This window comes from Erithacus rubecula (genome assembly GCF_903797595.1).
Source record: "Erithacus rubecula genome assembly, chromosome: 6".
Taxonomy (NCBI): domain Eukaryota; kingdom Metazoa; phylum Chordata; class Aves; order Passeriformes; family Muscicapidae; genus Erithacus; species Erithacus rubecula.
Genome location: NC_136688.1, coordinates 54,131,887 through 54,153,574, shown reverse-complemented (window position 1 = coordinate 54,153,574; position 21,688 = coordinate 54,131,887). Strand labels below are relative to the sequence as shown.

Below are 21,688 nucleotides of genomic sequence, written 5' to 3'. Positions count from 1 at the left end.
AAATTTGCTGTCTCCACCTTTCCTGTCATGCTGCCACCCTAGAGCTGTTAACAGCAGCTGTAGTGGAGACAGGACCAGCAGTCTCACTGCTTTCATCTGCCACAGATTATTACTTGCATAACACCACTAATGACAGAGCATGGTGTGGAGCCAGTGCTGGTCTCATTTCAAGCCTGGCATCAAAGCTTGCTGTGATCAGCTGAGCCCAGTGTGCAAAGGGATATTTAGCCAGGTTTCATTTTGAGCAAGTAACAATGCTTTAAAGAGCTTTAGCACTTTCAGTAATGAAGGCAGTAGGGCAATTCATTCCATGCCCTGTCTCACTCTGTTATTTGCTGGGATTTCTTAGTTCACCTGGAGGCTGGGTGGTAAAGAAAGCCCTAGGAAAATGCTCTTAAGGGCAGAACACTGGTTGGAGCAATAGTCATGGACAAGAAGGAGACCAAGACAGATTTCTTTCCCCCTCTGTTAGTGCAGTTATTTGGGTTATTGCATAGTCTCTTAGTTTAGGAACATTAAATATTTTCCTTAAGCTGTGTTGGGGTCCATTTATTTATCCCAGTATTACATTCAAAGACATGGGATAATTTTTTCCTTAGCCACATTCCCAACACCCACCAAATGTTTTCTTTCCCTTTGGGCCAGCTTCACCAAAGACTGAGCCCTGAGCTACCCTCATTTGCTGTCTTTGCCCTCCTCAGGGCTTTCCCAAGTGTTCAGTGTCAGGCTGCTGGGGAAGGTAGGTGGAAGTAGCATCACCTGCTCTGACACACAGAGTAATGTAACCCATCTGCATTCCCTTTGTCCTGGAGGAAGCTGGTATTCCCATGGATATGCAGCACCTAGTTGGAATTAGTTCCAGCCTGCCACATTTCCTTCTCCACACCACCAACTTCTGCATCACAAGTGGCAAGTGCTGTCCTGAGCTGCATCAGGAGTTGCTGTTGGTTTGCATGTACCTGGACATCTCCTGCAGTGACAATGGGGAACTGTCCCAAAGCCCAGAAAAAGGAAAAAGGGGAAATAGCTCCAGTACCAGTAAGATGCATCACTGGTATCATCTGTTACCATGCTGTTTGGTTAAAAGGGAAAAATGGATGCTCACAGATGTTGTTGCTCCTTAGGGAGAAATGGAAGCTGTAAAAGAAGAGATCATAAAGCTGTGCCAGAGAAAGGAGGATTTCCTTACTGGGATGAAGAATTCCATGTCTGAGCTTCACCAGCACCTGCAGCAAGAATTGCCTGAAGCAGCAGAGGAACCTGCAGCCTCTGTATTAGCACAGAGTGACCTGATTGGAACTGATGTTTCTGGTCAGCAGGTAAGTGATCACTCACCTGAGGGCCCGAGAGGGGGAGGTAAATAACCCTTCCTGCTCCTGGAGGAGTGGCATGTGAGAGAGCAGCTCCCCTGCCCCTGTGAATCAATACCCTCTCTCCTCCCCTTGGTGTTGAGGAGGACAGGGTGTGAGCATGTCTAGGAGAAGGTAGGAGAGGTGTTCCTCTGTATTTCTTAGCATTTTTCACTTGCAACATGAAGCTTGCATCAATCAACAGCAAAGTGCTCCATGTGTAGTTTTGTTGATAATCAGTTGTTCTGGGATTTTCAATAAATTATTTCCATGAGGCAAAATGAAATTTGTCCCTCTTGTATCTTTTCTGTTGAAACCTAACAGCTTCAAATCCCAATTTTCAGAGGTGCTTAGAACCTGCAGCTTTCAGTTACTTTAATGTAGGTTGCCAGATGCTAAATGCTTCTCCAAAAATGGATCTCAAGTGGTAAATTTGTTTTGGTTTACGGGCAGAAGTGAAGAGGCTTTTGCTGTTCTTGTCGTGATTAATTGGGTTGTCTCTCTGTGTGTATTTTTTGTAGTTGAAAAAAAGAGGAGTGGTAGCTCTTCTGCCTTCCTTAGATGAAGAATCAGAAGACTGTTCTTTACACAGCAAGGTGAGTCCAGTTTATTTTATATATATATATATACAGCTGTGTGTGTAACATAGGAGGTCTTGGTAAAGGAGAAATCATGAAAAATGTGAAAATCTGAAATATTTCAGAACAACTTAAAATATCTGTTATCACTCCAGGATACAAAGGAATTGTACTGAAGCCAGTGTACCAATATTCCAGTGCCAGTATTACACAGCACCTTGTTCTGTTAGGTGTGATCCTGCTTTTGGTGGGATTGCTTATTTAGTAATGCCCCCTTTATGGAAGTGTTAATGGCAAAATATGGCCTTAAATAAAAATCTTTCCATTAAAGAATTAGCCTCTGAATGTCAAAACATAAAAGAACCAGCAAAATTTATTTGTATGTTTGAACTAAAGTAAAAAAGTGTGATTAGACTATTGGGAGTAAAGTTAAAATATGAGAGATTTTTGAGAGATTGGAAGAAAATGGGACACTACCCTCCAGGTTGCTCTGAATCTGAGGAGTCTAAATGCCCAAGTGAACTGCAGAGGAGCAAAGCTAATTTCTTTTGGAAAAAATCTCCATGGCAAGGCAGTGCAAAGAGTCGAAACAGCTTGGAGAGCTTGTGTCTCACTATTGATCCAAGCACTTCGGTTTCAGGGTTTCTCACTCTGCACCTTCACTGGCACAATTTTCTTTGCATGTAGGTTGTTTTAGGGGACAGAGCTGGAGAAAGATAGGTAGTGTCTTTTTGTTGGTTTAGTGATAGTTGGTTTGTTCAGGGGGTTTTTCAGGTTGGGTATGGTTTTTTTTTATTATTATTGTAAAAAATGAGAATATTCTGCAGTCTCTAGAGAACATTATCAGTGTCATCCAGCTGTCATACATCTTGCAGCAGAGCTATAGAGCAAGAAGAGAGGTGGGATTTGGGAAATACAAATATATATAGATAAGGCAGAAACAGAGCAAAGTGTTATTAGGAGTTTGCAGTGCTTTACATTGCCTGGAGGAATATCTGAGCTTCCTGCTCACAAGCTAAAGCTGAGCTGTTATTGCTTTCAAAGGGAAGTGCAGCCACAGAGAAAGATGCAAGCTTTTGGCCTTCAGAAAAAGATGATGAGAGGCTCAAGGAAGACAGTGCAACCTCCTGGTCTTCTGGTACCTTGTCAGATGGCATTGTTCAGGTAATGCACTCAGGTTTATCTCTGTGGGGATGGGAACTATCTTTGTGGAAAAGATCTGCACAAGTCCTAACTATTGCTGAAGCCTGCAATGCTAGATAACTAGGAATGCAGGACAAGGTGACCTTATTCATATCTTCCATCTCACACTAAATCTTGCCATTTAGAATCCCTTTTTCTGTTGTACATATTGGTTGAAGTCAGTGACCTTAAGGGTATTTTCCAATCTAAATGATTCAATGATTCTAATTCCTTTCAGCTTCACAAAATCCCCAAAGGTAGGAATGCACATTTAATAAAGCAACTTGTTTCACTGATTCCTGGGAAGGCTCTAAAAATGTGGGGGATGATTTGTGGAAGAGGTTCTCTTTTACATGAGACAATCAGTGTCTAGGACACTCAATCAGCTGCAGTTTTGGTGCCATTCTGTTCTGTTCTTCATGGTGCCTCAGTAATGATGTGACAGCTGCAATTGTTTGTTTCTGTACATCCATGCCAGAGGCATAAAAACTGCCCTCTGTGGCTATTCTTGGGCCAGGATCACAAGAGGTTGAGTGGTTGCTGCTCTTCCAGGCTTCTATAGCACAACAAGGCATTGGAACATAGAATCAGAAAGTCTTTTAGGTTGGAAAAGTCCTTTAAGATCAAGTCCAGCCATAAACCAAACACTGCCAAGTCCACCACTGAACCATGTCCAAAAGTGCCACATCTCCACTGCTGCACATCTGTATGGAAGATAAGAAACATTTCCACTGTTGCCTCTCTCTCTCCAGGATGAGGATGTTGTAACTGAATCACACAGTAAATGTGATGAAGAAACATCTCTGCAAACTCTGGAGGGCACTGAAGGTCCTGGCACAGGTGATGGAAGTCTGGCTGTGGTGAGTTGAAGGCCTGGACAAGGTGACCTCCTGAGAGAGTTGTGTGACCTACCTGGTGGGCAGAGGCCCTGCTCCACTGTGGTTTTGCTGCTAGAGTTTGCTGCAGTATGATACTGTAGGATACCTGCAAGACTTTGTGGGCCTCTTCATATTGGTGCTCTGGGTGATAAATTTTCAATTGCTCCTTGAAAGTGCAATATTCTAGGGGAAAAAATGGAGTATTACCAGCAAGGAAGCTGCTGTCATTCATACAGGCATGAATGGAGCCATGGAATTTTAAAATGGCAGTTACAGGAGGAATTAAGGAGCTTGATAGGTGTTGCTGCTTTTTGGAGGACATGCAAGGCCCAAGAGAAGGGTGGGCAGCAGCCTCTAGGTTAAATACAAAAGAGTTTATGGAGACATGAGTGCTCCAGGAGGATCAGGAGCAGCAGTCTGGTGGCAGAGCAACTTCAGTTTTTAGGACCACAGAATCCTGGAATTGTTAAGGTTGGAGGAGACCTTCAGGATCAGAAAGTCCAACCACTAACCCAGCACACTGTGTTCAGCACTAAACCATATCTCAGTCCCACATCTACACATTTTTTGAACACTTCCAGGGATGCTAATTCCACCACTTCCCTGGGCAGCCTGTTCCAATGCCTGACAGCCCTTTCAGTGAAGAATTTTTTCCAGTATCCTGTGGCAGGGGGTTGAAACTAGATGGCCATTAAAGGCTCCTTTTCTTAGCCAAACTATTCTATCATTCTGTGATGACATTGACAGCTGAAACAATGCATTTTGGTTCTCTTTTTTTTTCCTGCCAAATCTCATTTTATTATGAGGCTTGTGCACTGGCAGTCACCATCTCAGTTGCTTGTATGTGTGCTCTGGAGCACTCACAGGAGCTGTTCTTGTGGTGTTGTGCTTCATTTATTTACTAAGTGCCAGTGTGTTTGCATGTGTGGAGTCATAAACAGACCTGTGCAGCAATCCAAATTACTGCTCTTTATCTCCAAGTACTTTGGACTTCTTGTTATGGACATGAGCAATGCAATATTGCTTCTTCAAGGAGTGTATTTAAGAAGAATTGCACAAGATATGCTTAAAAATACACAATTTTTTTATTGTGTGACCTAGAGCCCAAGTAAGGCATGTTTAACTGTTGGACCTGAACACACACAAGTAGCTTGTCCAACAGCTTGTTTTGCAGCTTCCAACTGCATTGCTTTTGTGTGTAACTCCCAGAGAAAAACATCTCTCCTCAGGGGAGAGCAGGTTAATGGTGAGTCATCACTTCCTGTGTGCCCAGGTACAGCTGCTGTGCTCAGGTAGTTCCCTGCAGATGCAAATCACTGCCTGGAAACCTGTTACACCAGATCTCGGATCTCCTGCCTGCTGAGTTTCCCTTTCTTTCCTTTTTTCCTCCCTGGTTTGTGGTTTTTCCCTCCCCCAAGTCTGGGAACACGGCGACAGAGCAGCTCTGGGGCTCTGTGAGTGTGGAAGTTCATGTCTCAGTGGTAAGGGGAGGGGGCTGAGCAGCAGGTGTCTCACCAGGCTGCTCTGATGTGCTTTGCTGCAGAGCCTCCAGCCAGCTCCAGTCGCCAGCGCCGCCCTGGATGGAGGGAGACCTGAGCCTGAGTCCATCCTCCTGCTCTGCCAGGCCCAGGTGGCTGAGCTGGAGCAATGGCTAGACAGAACTAAAATGTCCCTGAGGTCAAACCCTCAGACCCCCCAGAGGCAGCAGATGGTGGAGCCACAGCTTGCTGACTGCCAGGTAAGGTGGTGGCATTGCTGCCATCCCCCAGTCCCTTCCTGGGGTGTGTCTGCAGAGCAGCTCTGCCTGCTGCTCCCTCACTCTGCACACAACAGGTGACTGCTTGGCTTCAGCTGTGCAAGGGTTTGGTTAAAATACCTGGTTTAAGAGTTGGGATCTGTCTGCATCCAGGGGATTTAGGTAGAATTCTGGAGTATATGTAAAGCTTTGGTTTGATTTGTGTTATTTTCAAAACCATGGCTGAGTATCCTCTATTGTATTTGTATCCTCTATGAAAAGGCAATTTTTCATTGGTTCTGGTCATGATAAATCAGCTAGAAACAAACGAGTATATTTTTTTTCTTTTAACATTTATCACTTTCTGCTTGTCAGAGCCCTGGCTTGCAGCATGTGCAGATTAAAACAGGGCTGAGGCTCCCCGTGGTGCCAGTCTGGTGTACCAGTTTGCTTCAAGCACTGAGCCTACCTAGAGCAACAAATTTCACTCACAATAAAGGAGCCAATACCAAAATGTCCCCATTTTAAATTACTGAGAGACATTACCTGCTGTTTTGTTGTTTTGGGTGGTTGTTTTTAATTGGAGTGCCTGTGGGTTTAGGCTGTGATTCAGCCAAGTGCTCAGGTGCTGAACTTTGTGGGAATTAGGATCCCTGGTGCACCTAAGTTGCTGGCTGTGTCTGGATGCTGTTTAGGGTTCCTGTCAGCATAGGCTTCATCACCAGGGCAGCTCCAGCTGGTGAAAAGCAGCAGACTGAATTCTTGTTGGCTTCAAACAATCTGGCTCAATGTTCAGACATTAACTTGGGCAGGGGAAGAGGGTTCTGTAACCCAGTCAAGATCTACACAGAAAAATACACACAGAATGAAAGAGAAACAGTCTCTAGATATGGATGTATGATGTAAAGCAATTAATTTATTGCAGTTGATTACTTTGCAGTTGAGTCATGGTACGTTTCTCCATGCTCACCTTAAAAGCATAGGTTTAAAATATGCAGGGATGCACTTTGATTCACATCAGCTGGGATCAAAAATCAGATCCCAACAGTTTACAGTGGTCCTGACACATGGAAACATTCCTTATGTGCTGTTAGTCCAGCATCATTCCCCCCCAAAGAGTGATGTGAGCTGTGTCTGCATTGCCTTTCTCCCCCACTGAGGTGTGTTGTCTTCTTGGTTTCATTCAAATGGAGTCTGTCATTTTTGCTCTCCTCTCTTATTACTTGATATCTGAGTTAAGATAACCTCGTGCAGATGCTCTTGTTTGAAACTATTTTAAAGACTAACTCTGTATAGAAATAATTTAATTCTCTAGAATAAAGAGACTACATGGGAGAAAACCTAGGGGGATTGCAGCTATTTCTCTTTTTCCCTTCCTGTTTCTCTTCCTTTCAGACAGGGGAGGTGTGAGCATTGACTTCATAACGTTGTCAGAAGAGAAATGTTGCACTTCTGGCAATGTCTAATTACCTGTTGTCCCTTCTAGGTGAGGTTATCAGAGATTGAACAAAAGGTCCTTTCTTTGCTGGAAGATTGTGGAGATAGTGCAGACTACCAACAAAAGACAGAGGCTCTTTCCTTGAAGCTGAAGGAGGTGAAACGAAATTTGGAAAATGTCCAGATGATGCTTCAAGACAAGTGCAGTGAAGAGCAGGTAAAGCATATGAATGTTGTGCAGGGCAGGAGTTGAGAGTCCTGGTGCTTTAATGATCTCTAGTTGCAGAAGAACAATTAGAGCTCAGCTGTGAAGCAAGGAAGGGAGAATCGTCAGAGTTGCCATTATTCTGCTTTACAGTTCTGTATAATTACTTGTAGTTTGCAACAAGTAGTGGATTTTTAATGAGTCTCTGAACAGCATCTTCTCTGCTTTGAGTACTCAGTGACAGAGGTCAGCATTTTGCTAAGAGCACAGGGAAAGGACTTAGGGTTTGATTTAGTTTTAAATTCCTCAGAAAGGCCATGGTGTTTGTCTGCAACAGTATCACAACAGCAGAGAGGCCTTTTAATAATTTTCTCTTTAAGAATGCTTAAATGCAGTGAATTCTGTCAGCTCTCCTGCACCACATCTGCACAATCTTGGCTGAGTTTCCCAGCAAAGAGATGGTTGAGATGAAGTGAAGTAACTATTGGGGGAGACACATGAGGACCTTGGCAGAAGGTTAGAATGGTTTGGATGTTAAATTTCCAGTAAATTCAACTGGACAAAAATCTTTGTGAAAGTATCAGTTTTGTTTCATGTGCTGCTGAGTCTGTGTGTGGTAAGTGCAAGGCAGCTCTGCTTTTGCCCTTTCCCCAAGCTGCACCTGTGGGGTTCTGCTCTCTTGTCAAGTCCAGAAGCCTTCCCACAATGGGTCTCTCTTTACAGGTGCCCAGCAGGGAGAGGATTGACCCAGAGCCCCTGGAGATCCTGCACTCTGATGGTTTCAGCACATCCCAGCTGCCCCTGGCCCAACAGCCTTGGCACAATGGGCTCCAGCAGCCACAGGTAATTAATTAATTCTCCTCCCATCCCGAGCTTACACTTACAACTGTTCCCTGGGAGATCAACCCTGTCCAGGCAGACAGAGCTGCCCATCTCCTCCAGGATTTCAGAAGTTTGTCAGGATGGAGAAAGGCCTCACCCCTAAAAACCCTTGTCCAAAGGTGATGGAGAAAGGCCTTACCCCTAAAAACCCTTGTCCAAAGGTTGTAGTAATCCTTGTGAGACAAGGCAAGAGTCCTAGCTCTAAAACCCTGATGTGTTATGGAATCTGAATCTATACACTGATACTGTTTTTGAAAGTAAATTTTAAACTAAAGTTTTGTGAATATATTCCCATGGGCTAACTCACTATGACTTTTAAGGTTGTTTTTAACACAACATAAAAATCTTGTAATGGTCTGTGCTCTGCAAATTACTTCTATTTTGCTAACTGTAAATTAACTTTTGCCTTTTTCATGCTATTGGAAAAGAGCTGGAAAAAATGGTCCAGCTTGAGCTGCTAGAATTGCTCATTTTTCACTCAACAATCTCCTTTTAACTAATGGAACCCAAACTCATATTTGAGCAAATCCCCATTTTCCCTTGCCTATTTCTTTATCTAAGAATTGCAGTTGGTGGTGTTTAAATTTCTATATGTAATTTGCTTCTGGTTGGGCTTTGCTGTTAAAACTGCAGCTCAGGTAGAAATATATTCCATAAAAATGCATATTTGCAGAAAATAGTTTGTTCTGTAAATTCATATTCATACGTAAACTGCATTTTATTCTTAGAGATGTGGTCTTATTTTCTTAGCTAAATGATTTTTTTTCTGTGCTAAATGATTTCACATAAAATGTGATTGGAAAAGCATAATCATCATCTCAGATTATTACACTTCACATAACTGTTCATGCTATTCTCTGTGCACAGGACCTGAAATTAAAAGCAGCTGAGCAGAAAAGCCTCATTGACTTTATTGAGTCGTGTGTGGAAAAAATGCAGCCACAGCTTGAGGACAGTGTGACTCTGAAATCAGAATCCAGGTACAGAAAAACACCAGTTACCAGATTCAGTGATGTGAAACTGCCCAAGCCTGCTGAAGCCTTGCAGTGGCTCCCCTGGTTCTGTTCTCTGGTTCTGTGTGCTTTTAGAAGAAAAAAGGCAGAAGCTTGAAATCCCAGAGGAATGGAGGCTCATTTATGTGGCAGCCTCTTTGATACTGGGCTGACTCCAGAGTTGAGGATCTCACTAAGAGGCAGGACTGACACCTGCCATGAGCTAAATCAGGCCTGTTGTAGGCAAGTTGGGTTCCTCTGTCCACAGCCATGGCTGTACAAATGCACAAACACATCCAGCCAGTGTAAAGGCAGCAGCTTTGAAAAAGGGGACTTTGGGACCAGGCACCTTCCAGCCCCAAGACTTCCTACAGGACTGTGCTCCCCATGTTGTCATTTCAGGGGTGGAGGCTGCCAGCAGGCCCCTGGCATACTTCATGGGAAGGAGAAAGTCCAAACAAGTTTATCAAAGCTTGGATTAATAATCATACATGCACTTGGTTTCACTTTGCTTTTGAGGCAGGACCAAGAGAAACTAATCTTATACAAGAAACTTAGTTTTACTTACTCTGCTTCAGTAATTGTCATTCTAACAGTTGATTTTCTCAATACAGCAATGGAGAGTCTGACTCAAAGAGCAAGCAGGCTGATGCCACCTTAGCTCCAAAGGATCAAATGGGCAATAAATGGCAATATTTACAACAGGAGCTGTCATCAAAGATGAAATCTCCTCTCTGCCAGCTTGTGGAACCTCAGGTTTGTTTAAGTTCCATAAAACACACTGACAATGTAGATAGCAATTAGTGTATCTTTCTGTATCATAGTAGCATGGTTGTCCATCAGATAACTGAAACCTGTGCAAGGGTTCTCCAGAGAAGGTTGTTACTGCATAGTGTTTTCATAATTGTTTTTTAATTTTACTTTGAGGTAAATTATGTCTCTGAAGTAGTGACTGCTAAGCATAGTGTGGGAGCACGTAAGTGAATCCCTGTGGTTAATATTCAGAGTAGATGTTATCTGCCTGCTTTTTTCAAGAGAACTAAAGGAGTTATCCAGCAAGCTCACAGCTGATTCCTGTGGACGTAGGTGAAATCTCAGTTCCCACAAGTGAGAACATTTTGGTCAAAGCAAATCTCTTGCTTAAATTTTGTTCTGCCAGTCACCATTGTGTTCTCTCATTCTCACACATCCAAAGCAGAGTTTGGGCTGTCTGTGTGTTCTGAACAGACTGCAGACTTTTTCTGCTTGGATAAAACTATAATTCCTGTTATTAACGGTTTTGTTCGTTCTAAATTAGAATTATTAGATTTTTCTGTTCTCTGAAATTGCTGCAGTATGTGGAAGAACATCTGACATGTAAAAGGAAGAATGTCAACTCTTCTTCAGGCAAGGCTTAGCCTGCAGTGGGCAGTAGGGTTGCCTTAACCCAAACTCCAGCTGTGGCCCATAGATCTGGGAATCAGAGGCTCCTCTTTCAGTCAAGCTCCCATCAGGGCATAGCCTGCCCAATTTCTGCCAGTGGAAAGGCAACCTTGCTATCCAGGTGCTTTATATCAGTGCCTTGAATTTGTAATGCTTTTTGACAGGGGTGTTGTTTTGTTGCCCATATCCTGTTTTCATTTGAGCTGTTCTTCTAATTGCAATGTTCTTTTTCCAAATGTTAGATCACAACAAAGATGAACATGCTGCCTCGAGGCACATTCTCAGGTGCAGGAACCCCAACTGTGGAAGAGCTGAAAACTTACACTGTCCAGCTGGGAGACCTAAGCCAGGAAGCAAATGTGGTGCATGCACAGGTAAAAATGGCATGTTCTGAGCATTGCAAATAAATCCCAGGGGTTCTAGACACAAGACAATAGGAAACAGCCAGTAATGATATTATTGCAAACGGCTTTCACTGTAGTGAGCTTTTGTGTTGGGTATGGACTGCAATGTAGAAATAGGCTGTGGATTTTGAGAGGAAACATTCCAGGTTTCCACTACAATGCTTCTATCTGAGTCCTAGTGTGGGTAAAAATCCTCAAACTGTATAAAGCAAGGAGCCTGTGAATGTTTTCTGTAAATCTGCAGGATTGGAGCTGACAAGATAAACTTCTTGTGCTTATGCCTGAGATTAGAGATGTGTAAGAATACAGCCACTGTCCAGTACATAAAGGATCATTGTCTCAGCTTTGGCCTTGACAGCTCTGAATGTTACATGCATATATCCAAGTCTGTCCCTCAGTGTTTCATTAATTCCATTTTAGTGTAAGCTGAGCAAACCTCTAGCCTTATAGGAGTGAATGAATCTTAGCCATGCCTTGGGTACTGACAACTGGCTTGCATTTTCCCAGGATAATGTGGCAGAGGAAGTGTCTTCAAATTTGGACAGAAAATTGTTTGAGTTGCTTCTGGCAATCAGCCGGTGTTTGAATAACATGGAGGAGATGCTGAACACCTCTGTGCTCTCCACTGAAGAGGCAGCTGTGCAGCAGGCTCTCTATGAGGTAACTGCCCCAAGTCCTTCAGGGATTTCTGTTACAGCAGAGTATATATGGCCTGGTATTTCCTCTCTGTTTTGCTAGCATTATTCAGGGATAATGCCACCCTACTATTCTATATTGCACAGATTTGAGGCTGTTGCTTTTAACAATTATCAACTCGAGTCCTGCTGCCTCTTACAGGCAAGATTCCTTGCATAGACCATTTTCACTCATGTTCCTTTTTTTTTTCAACCCTTTAGACTCTGTCTGTGGAGCTGCAAAAACTTCATGCTGATCTGAGTGATAAAAAGGATGATCTTCTGAAGTCCATCAGCTGTGCTGGTGGGAGCACAGATGTGTTCTGCGAGTGCTTTAACAACTTGCAGGCGCGGCTGGAACAAACTCAAGCTGCCACTGCTTCAAGGAGCAGCTCCATGAAAGCTGGGCTGGATCATAACAGCAATTACCTGGTACTCCACTGCCAAATGCACATCTTGTTTCACAGCATCTGCTAGGCTTGTCAGTGTTAATGCATTTGAGTTACAGATGAGCTCTAATGGGCTTTCTTTTTTCGCTACTTCAAAAACTTGTATTGGCCCCTCGAGAGGCAGATTAATTTTGCTGGTTTCAGTGCTGTGTGCAATGCTGACTGCCACAGAGGCCTGGATCACTGTAGAAAATTTGCATGCAGAAAGTATGGAAGTAACCTGGGATCCTGTGCAGGCTGAGCTGCAGGCTAAAGCAGTTTCTGTGCAAGGAGGGTTTCATGTATTCTTTCAGCTGCTGTGTCCTCAGGAGAGGCAGGCTTCCTCCCTTATTTTTAGCAATGTATTGGAGGTTGATTGGACCCCACTGCATATACTGTTCCTTTAGATTTTGTGCCACAGAAGCCATAGTTTCACAAATATTCCTTCTTTTGTTGTTTGTTGGAAAAGCAGCTCATGAGAAGCTTTTCTTTAGATTCTTGTGATGGGCTAAATTTGCTATTGCTGGATAATATTCAGATCAGGTCTTCAGTCTGAACTAAGGAAGGAAGAGTCTGGTCTTTGAAATACAATTTGCAATGTCCAGAAAACTCCAGTGTGCTCATCATCTGCAAGTCATTCTGGCCTTTTACTGCTGAATAATAAAGCAGCTCCTTTGAAGAACACTGGGATGTTGTCTCTAAACAGCTACAGAACTAGTCTTGCAGTGTTTATGCAGAATCCATAGAGCTCCATCAGTCCCCAGTAATGGGCTCGTTTTGCCATTTTCAGAAGAGAATAATTTGATTCTCTTACCAGTTTCCCAGATTTTTAGGGTCACAGAGAATCATTGTGACAGAGTTATCTGCTTCTTACATACTACACAGACTAAGAATTTCCCTTGTCCAATTACTGCTTTAAGCCCATAATGTATATGCTTTACTTTGGTGTTGGTCTTTTTTTTCCTTTCTTTAAGAGGAAAAAAATGCATTTCCTTAAAGAGGTAATCATTTTGTTTGCTGTGTAATTTTGCCTGGTCATTACTATACTTCTGTTACATGATGTATTTCTGATGTTTGTTTCTTTTGCAGAATCAAACCAGGCTACTCTATGATCAGTTAACTGAGAAAAAAGCTGCTCTGCAACAATGCTTGAATGAACTACATGGACATAATGTCTCTGAACAGCTTCAGGTAATTTTATATGAAGGAAATTAGAGTTTTTTACAGAATTAGCTATTATTTCCAGAATTCTGCAATTTGTGAAGTTTCATATTTTCTAAAGTTTGAGTCTAATCTGAGTTTTTAAACTGGAAAAAGGAGAGAGTTCAGTATTTGCTGTATGCACCACCACCCCTTCTCCTTTTTTCTTTTTTTTTTTTTTTTTTTTTTTTTTTTGTAACTACACCCCAATCCATAGTCAGACCTAATTCCAGACATTTTAGTGGTTGGAGTGGAGGAACCAGTCTCTCCACAACTTCCCAGAGCAAGTACACCCCATACTATGGCAGGGAAGAAAAAGATCTACACATGTTATGCCTTTTCTTATGCCAAACTACCTTTTCTTTGTGGGTATAGGACTCTGGTATTTCTGTATTCTCATGCAGCATTTATGAGCACTTTATCATATGGAATTTGACCAGTTAAGCTATTTTCTTTGACCCTTATTGAGATTATCAGAAGATTAAAAATTAACAGACTGCATATCCTCCCCAGAGTGGTCATTGGCCATTTACCTACTTGTTACCAAAGCAGGGAGGGTATTCTGAAGCTTTTTTGTTACAGGCTCATAACCTTGCTTAAAGGCATAATTTTCTGCCAGACTGAGAGCTGTGTTCCCTGCTGAATTCCCTAGCAAGGACTGACTATATTCTGTTAGGTAACCACTCTTGGGAAAGGAATGCCAGAATTACATAGCTTTCCTTCCTTCAGAGGGATCCTGTCTCAATCACTGAGTATTTCTGATTCATAAAAAAAAAGTTGTTTTCTGAGTCTATGATTCCTTTTAATGGCTGCTCTTGAATTAGTAAATGGAAAGGCATGTTGATGTTGTCCTGAGACACAAGACCTGAATTCCCTTGGCTGTGCTGTGTGAACACAGTAAGTTATGCCATGTTTTGTCCATTTAGTTTATAAACTCACTGGATTTTTGGAAGTGCTAGCACAGGAGAGATCTAGCCCCTGAATTCACTGCACAACCAGTTATAATGGAAAGTTTATTGGAATGGAACTCTTCCTAATTGTCAATTTTGTCCTTCATCTAGAAAATTGATGCCTGTGCTGTGGAGCTGCAAAACTTTGAAAGCCAAGCAGCAAAACTGAGAGGCCATGGAGAAAGATTGCAGTTACCTATAACCTTAATCCAGGAAGCTTATAAATTAGAGGTGAGAGCACAGTACAGTTTCTACTTAGCAAGGTTTGATTCTTCCTAAGCAGTGCATTTGCAACATCAAAAGGCTGATGATTATTTTGTATTCTGTGGGTTTGTGGGATTGATTTATGTCCTTCATGAATCACTACATTGTATTTGCATTGTAGGATGTTCTGGATGACATGTGGGGAATTCTGAAAGCCAAGTATGTGGAGCTGAACTCCCCTTCCATCAGTGAAAGCCAGTATGAGGACTTGCTTCATGGATTTGCAGAGCTGGTAGCTATTGGAAGAGAGAAGATGGCACAAGATCCAAAGCACCTGACAAAAAGCAGAGCAGCTCTGCAGTCTCACCTGAAAAATCACAAGGTGTGAGTTGTTCATCACAGCACTGCTCAGCATAGCATAGCAAGGGGCACTGTTTTCTGTGACTGGTTTCCCTCCAGTGTAGTGGAGGAGAGTGACTTGCTCACAGCAAAGGTAGGGAGTGGTGTATGTGCAGAAAACAAAGACAAGATTTTCAGTAGACCAAAACAGGACCAGTTTTGGTACTAAAAAATAGTACCAGTTTTGGTGATAAATTGCTGTTTCTGCTTACCTCATAACACACTGCTGTGTAAGGAAAACACATCTTTCTTACAGTTATCTCAAAGGATTATTGTGTCTTGCCTTCTACTTAAGCCTTAGAACTCCTGCTGTGGGAGTGTGATCTCCTTAAAGAGCAAGCTTTAACTTGATTTGTTTTCCAGGATTTTTTCCACAACCTCATGACACACATGGCTTACATGGAAGTGTTTTCCAAGAGAGTGAGTCCTTCTGTCCTGCAAAAGAGAGAGGAGTTCTGGAGAGAGCTGGTGAATGAAGTCAAATTGCTGGAGCAGAAATCCTGCCAGTATGGCATACACTTAGAGAGCCTGTTAAAGGTAATAAATCAAAAGACAGCCAAGAGTAAAACCTGGAGGGAAGGAGAAAAGCAGCATCTGGGGCAGCTCTTGTTCTGCCAGTGATTCTTTGGCTAGAGCTTGTCCTTTCCTGTTTCCACTGGATAGCAGCAGTCTGTTTATTGCTTATTCTATGTGTTGTCAGTAAATCATCTTCCTTGTAGAAAATCTAGAGAATAAAAAATTGCATACACCACTTTAAAATAAGAATCCTTAAAGATTTTGGAGAATGCATAATTAATTCATCTGTGGTGAAATCATGTCTCACTTTGATATTTACATATTATTCACTTATTTTTGTGTTATGTTTCATTAAAGTATGAGCTGCTGATGTTAGAGAATACATTAAGGCCCTGGTCTGGTGTATTAAAATGCAAATGGATGTGAGCTGTGTTAAGAATTCATTGTATTTTTTAGGATTGGATGGAATTTGATGAGGAATGCCTAGTTTTCAATAAGGAGTTAGAAGCACTTGCCTCTACATTGCCTTCTGTCAGTTTGGTTGAAGAAACTGAAGAAAGATTAATGGAAAGGATTGCACTTCTAGAGGTATCTATGTGTTTTTCACTGCTTTTCTTTATGGATCAGTAGAACTGGCAAAAAACAACAGTAAATGAAGAGATGATTTGCATGGCACTGCTTCCTTTGTCTCCTCAGCTGTGTGTTGGATGCAAGTTCACAACTGATTTTTAAAAGTAGGAGAAGATTGGGCTGGTAATTTCAGCTGTGAGCTACAATTTTAGTGAGAGTAATGATTATAACTACTTTATAACTCAATCTTCAAAGGAAAGTATTTGGGATAAGAAAGATGTTATGCAGGCTCCATGGATCCCAAGGACAGCAAGGGCCTTGGAGTGAGCATAGTGCCACTTCTTTGTAATTCAGAAAATATTTTCATACCACAGTCTAAAACCTTTGGAAAAGGAGAATCAGCCTAGTGCTTTTAAATATCTGAAAATAACAAATATTTGAACTCTTACTGCAGCACTGGTTGCAGCTGCATCTCTGATGACAGAGCTTCATCTTTATTTACAAACCTTGGCTCCAGCTGGAAATATTTTATCCACATTTTAAACACATTTAAATATAAGGATATGAAAGCAGCATTTATGGTTGCTTTATAAAATTAAGAATAAAGGTTTTCAGTAATCTTAGTGATGTATTTTCAGAGAGTGCGCTGCATTCCTCACAGGTTGGACTTTTTTCAGTCTTCAGAGGACACACTCTGTTAGAATTGTTTAAATTAATAAGTGTTCAATAAATGATTAATGAATGTTTAATAAAGGAAAAAAGTACTGTAGTGATTTAGTTTAGTTGACTGCAGGAAATGCATGACTGGACATTCTGAGGAAGATCTGAGCTGCAGTAAAGCCCTTGTAAGAAATCAGCAGTAGATGTTTACAGTCATGGTGGCCCTCTGGTGCTTTTGATACCTTTTGCACTGAGACAAGAGACTTGGAAAATTTACACAGCCATTGATGTGAACTTGCCTGGTTTTCCTTGGCTTTTCAAGTTATTTACTAGCTCTTCACCCTTAAGTCTTTATTTGTCTTTAAAGACTTCAGAAACAAAGTCATAAAGCTCTAGAAGATGTTTGGTGTAGGGTGAAACTGTGGAGCTTCATAGTTTCAAAAACAGATCACAGTAAAATTCTCTAGGGCTTAATTCCTGCAAGAGAAACACCCCCAGACTTTAGTTTTTTACTTAATGACTTCACTGTCCACTCTTCATCTCTCCCTGCCGCCATTATTCAATAATTATCCCAGCAGTTTCCTTCAAAACAGTGGTAACATTTTTTCAAAATAGGATGTAGCCTGAAGGAGGAACAATAACTTGCAGGAGCATGAGAAGACAATAATTTTATGGTGGGAGCAGTCATGTGTTTGCACAGTGCAGCCAGATCTGATAGAGAGTGTTTGTCCATTGCCTGAGGTTTTCAGGTGTCAGAAAATCCCATCAAATCATAACACAGTCATTCTGATAATGTATAAAAGTATGTTGAGATTTGTCTTGACCTACTAAAAGGAAACAGACAAACAAAAAATCAAACGCACAAAAACCTGTGTCCCTTTTGCATGTAATGAATTGCAGATTCCTGTCATTTGGAAAATAAAATACGTTACAGAGGAAAAGTGAGAAGAAATTAGAACAAATGATATGTGTTTTTTTTTTTTTTTATTTGTGTTTTCTGTCTTTAAAATGTTACTGTTTTGAAAACTTCCCGTATTCTGACAGAAAATCAAAAGCAGTGTTGATGAAAAGCATGCCAGGCTGTACCAGATGGTGAAAGAAGGGAAGAAATTGCTGACTGCTGTGAGCTGTCCTGAAATAAGAAGCCAGATTGGGAAGCTGGAAGAACAGTGGTTGTCTTTGACCAAAAAAGTTGGCCATGAGCTGCACCGACTTCAGACATTACTGAAACTCTTGGTCAGGTGAGTCTAACACAGAAAAACAACTTGAAGTATCAGCTAGACATTAGCTTGTGAATATTTTATAGATGACAGCTGAAGCCATGCTTCTGCAGGGCTGTGCAGCAGAGGTGCCAGAATAGCATGTGCCTTCTCACAGGGAGGGGGAGAAATGCATCCCAGCCTCAGCTAGATAATGTGATTGTGTTTTGTTTCCTCCTGTAGCTACAACAGAGACTCAGAGGAATTGATGAAGTGGTTGGATTCTGCTCAGCAGAGAATGAATTTTTGGAAGGAGCAGTCTCTCAATGTGTCACAAGATCTTGCCACCATCAGGGACAACATCAGCAGCTTGTTTGTAAGTCATTGCTGCCAGATTTAGATAAGACATTGTGAAAATGACCCTTTTGAGAGGTTTTTTGTTTGCCATGACCTTGAGCCACCCACATAATACAGCACTGAATGGCTGTGTGCCCCAAAGCCACAGAACCACAGAAAACTGAACCTGGAGTGTGGGCTCAGGGTACTGGAGTGAAGGTGGTCAGCCAAAGCCAGCAAAGAGAAATGTGCTGAATTGCATTTCATGTCTTTGCCTGCTCCCCTTGGATGGCTGGCCAGGAGGTTCAGCCCCAGTGTGAGGCCAGGCAGAAGGAGCAGGGGGAAAGCAGAGCATCATCATGAAGGTTTGGCTGGTAGAGCTGGCCAGAGGTCTGAGGACTGGGGTTGCTCCCTGTGTGAAGTGGGGATCAGGATATTCCCAGTCTCTGTGGGAGCAAAAGGTGGCATTCAGCACTGTATATCAAGATGGGTAAAAAAATGTTTTATCTGCCAGAACATGCTGAGCTTAGGTTTTCTGAACTTTGCCAAATTGATAAAATGTTTGTTGAGGCATTTCATCTTGTGAAAATGTGGCTTGTCTTCATTTCAATAGACATATATTCACCCTCTCTTAAATCCCATGCACCTCAGACATTTTCTAAGGAAGTTGATGAAAAATCTTCCCTGAAATCATCAGTGGTGAGCACTGCCAGCCAGCTCCTCCACGTGAAGCAAGCTGACACTGCAGCACTTAGGTCATCTTTGGCAAACTTTGAGCAAAAATGGGGAGAACTGATTACACAGCTCCCAGCCATCCAAGAAAAGCTTCACCAGGTGAGTGAGAAACTCTGCTGCCATCTCTGTTCAAGCTAAACAATTATGTTAAAATGCTGCTGCTGGGATTCAGTTGCCTTTTTCCAAATTAGCTGTGCCATGCTTTCAGAATAACCCCAATATTGTACTGCAGTTTAAATATTCCTGTGTTCTTCCTGGGCTGTTTTACATACTTTTATTGTCTTTACAGTTTTGCATGAGAGTCTGTTACTTAAAATTAGAAAGAATTGCTCAAAATTGGAAAGAATTTTATTTCAGATTCATGAATTCTAGAACTGAAGTTATTTGCCCCTCTGGAGCCCAGGGCTCACTTTCAAGTTCATGCCCCAATAATGCAATTATAGTGCCTGAGTCTTTCTAAAAATAGAAATGTCATTTTCCTTGGTATTTCTAACAAGTAGAGTGTAGAAGATTCATTACATGCTTTACCTCAGCTTCAGATGGAAAAGCTTTCATCACGGGAAGCTATTGCTGAGCTGATGGCCTGGCTGGACCATGTGGAACAACAGCAGGAGCATGAGGAGCCAGTAAATTCACAACGTGGTGCTGCCCAAGTCAAGACCCTCCTTCAGAAGTACAAGGTAAATGGGAAACTGTAAGTCCAGGCTGTAAAAAGCATGGAAGCAGCCTCCAGGCACTGTCATAGCTTTGCTGTCAAGAGGGTTCCTCAGTCTGAAACATGCTGTAACATCCTCCTTTGTAAAACTGTATTCTTCCATGACACACAAACCACTGCCTGTTCTGCAATACAGCTACTGCCTGCTGGGCTGTAATCTCCTTTTCTCATGCTGTCCCATCTGTCTCATTTATTCTCTCTCTTGCATTTAGATTATAAAATGTGGCAAGTATTCCTTAGGAAGACAGACTCTGTGTTTGTACTGTGTTCTAGTCTGTGTTTTTAACAAGGAATACCTCTTAATGGAGCTCTGTAGCCTGAATCCATTTAATTAGAGAACAGGGGGGTTATGTGTCATAAAAAAAAATAACCTGCTAGGAAAGAGGGACAAGACAAACATCCCTGCAGAGATAGAGAATGCAGCAGACTCTTGGTGCTGTTCAGTTGTCAGAGCACAAATGGCAGAGGCTGATTGCTCCAGCCAGAGGAAGGATTCAAGCTGTGTACTCCAGACATGCCAGGGAGCCCAGCCTCAGGGCATGAATCCCCACAGAGCCACATTTTGCTCTGCCCCTGCTCAGAGCTCTGCCAGTCTGACAGTTCTCAGTCTGCAGCTGCAGCTCACAGGCACTTTGGTGCTCTACATAAGGCAAGTGCTCATGGAAACATTTCTACTAAGTCCTTTGCTACAGCACATATATAACATTTTGGTCTGTATCAGTTGGATTTGGCACCTGGGACATGTAGGTGAGGTGCTGTTTTTAACACTTTGGATATTTGGAGGTGGGTTTGTAGGTGTATTTTTTTGACTTGTCAGGAAGGTGGGGTTGTGTGTGCTGAGAAGAAAGCAGGGCTGAAGGTCACAAATTCCTGGAGAGAAGCAGCTCTGGCTTCAGTGCCTCTGCTATGGTATAGCCTAGTGACTTTTGTGGACATAAATAGGGAGCCCTTTCCTACTCTTTTCTAATACCCTCTGGAATAAAAAGACATTCCCTTATGTTTTGACTTTGCATGTAGTTTCTCACTTACCTCTCTGTGCAAGAGATGCTGGTGCTAGAGGACACGTTTTCCTCCCAGGTATTCTGCTATTCTGTTCTTTTTCCAGATATTTTGTTAAAAGGATTAGAAGCTCTTGCTGCACTTCCCTGTGAGTTGCAGGAGTGTGGGAAATCCTTGGTTTTAGCCTAATCTGGTCTCACAGCAGTGTGATGGTTTTGTGTCATGGATTAAGTACAGGGTATGGTACCCCTGGGTTTTATTCCCTGCTCCATCCAGCCTGTTCTTACCTTGAACTACCCATGTAATGATAGAGATTTTCTACAGAAATTTCGGTGGATGGAAACAGTTACACAAATACAGAATGGTAAAATCTGAGAATTGTTCCTACAGACAGGTCTCTTTCAGAAAAATATTTTAATTCAAACAAAGCCACCAGTGTCCCATTGCCACACCTTGACGCATCATTGGAACCGATCAGATTAAAACTATAAAACTGATTGGTTTATGTTTTTGCTCTTTCTGTTTTTTCCCCTGCAGGAATACATGATGGAAATGAACTTTAAGCAGTGGATGGTAGATTTTGTTAACCAGTCCCTGCTGCAGATGAGCACCTGTGACGTGGAGAGCAAGCGCTACGAGAGGACGGAGTTTGCTGAGTGCCTGGGCGAGATGAACCTGCGGTGGCACCGCCTGCAGGCATCCCTCAGCAGAAAGGTGGGATTGGCTCCCATGGCCTCCTCTCCCATAGCTCTGATCTTACTGTGTCACTGCTCTGTGTTAGGGATATGTTAAGCTACCAGCAGTTTTCCTGTTGTGCAGTTGGATTTGTGGAAATAGTGATTATTAAGTAAGTAGGGTTCACAGCCACGTTCAGATGGGCACATCTGAGCCTCCTGGACAAGGCACAGCAGGGATCAGTTCCCAGCCCTACTCCAGCCCTCCTGGCTCACTGGAAAGGGCTCACTCTGTGTCAGTGTCCTCCTCCTGCAGTAGTTAAATATGCTTTGCAATGGAGTGCTTTGAAGGTCAGCAGCTGATA

At 42.4% G+C, this 21,688-nt stretch overlaps 1 protein-coding gene across 1 annotated transcript in view; it reads left to right on the top strand.

Annotated features, from left to right (window-relative positions):
• SYNE2 (spectrin repeat containing nuclear envelope protein 2) overlaps nucleotides 1-21,688 on the top strand; it is a 171,233-nt gene that overhangs the window by 95,041 nt on the left and 54,504 nt on the right. The window contains exons 64-85 of the mRNA XM_079308247.1: nucleotides 1,125-1,319; nucleotides 1,871-1,945; nucleotides 2,972-3,091; nucleotides 3,862-3,969; nucleotides 5,531-5,725; nucleotides 7,209-7,376; nucleotides 8,088-8,207; nucleotides 9,114-9,226; nucleotides 9,853-9,994; nucleotides 10,903-11,034; nucleotides 11,572-11,724; nucleotides 11,961-12,170; nucleotides 13,256-13,357; nucleotides 14,428-14,547; nucleotides 14,702-14,902; nucleotides 15,283-15,456; nucleotides 15,892-16,023; nucleotides 17,710-17,906; nucleotides 18,108-18,240; nucleotides 18,852-19,034; nucleotides 19,469-19,615; nucleotides 21,187-21,363. Coding sequence (XP_079164373.1) covers nucleotides 1,125-1,319; nucleotides 1,871-1,945; nucleotides 2,972-3,091; nucleotides 3,862-3,969; nucleotides 5,531-5,725; nucleotides 7,209-7,376; nucleotides 8,088-8,207; nucleotides 9,114-9,226; nucleotides 9,853-9,994; nucleotides 10,903-11,034; nucleotides 11,572-11,724; nucleotides 11,961-12,170; nucleotides 13,256-13,357; nucleotides 14,428-14,547; nucleotides 14,702-14,902; nucleotides 15,283-15,456; nucleotides 15,892-16,023; nucleotides 17,710-17,906; nucleotides 18,108-18,240; nucleotides 18,852-19,034; nucleotides 19,469-19,615; nucleotides 21,187-21,363 — 3,297 coding nt within the window. The remainder of the gene's footprint in view (nucleotides 1-1,124; nucleotides 1,320-1,870; nucleotides 1,946-2,971; nucleotides 3,092-3,861; nucleotides 3,970-5,530; nucleotides 5,726-7,208; nucleotides 7,377-8,087; nucleotides 8,208-9,113; nucleotides 9,227-9,852; nucleotides 9,995-10,902; nucleotides 11,035-11,571; nucleotides 11,725-11,960; nucleotides 12,171-13,255; nucleotides 13,358-14,427; nucleotides 14,548-14,701; nucleotides 14,903-15,282; nucleotides 15,457-15,891; nucleotides 16,024-17,709; nucleotides 17,907-18,107; nucleotides 18,241-18,851; nucleotides 19,035-19,468; nucleotides 19,616-21,186; nucleotides 21,364-21,688) is intronic.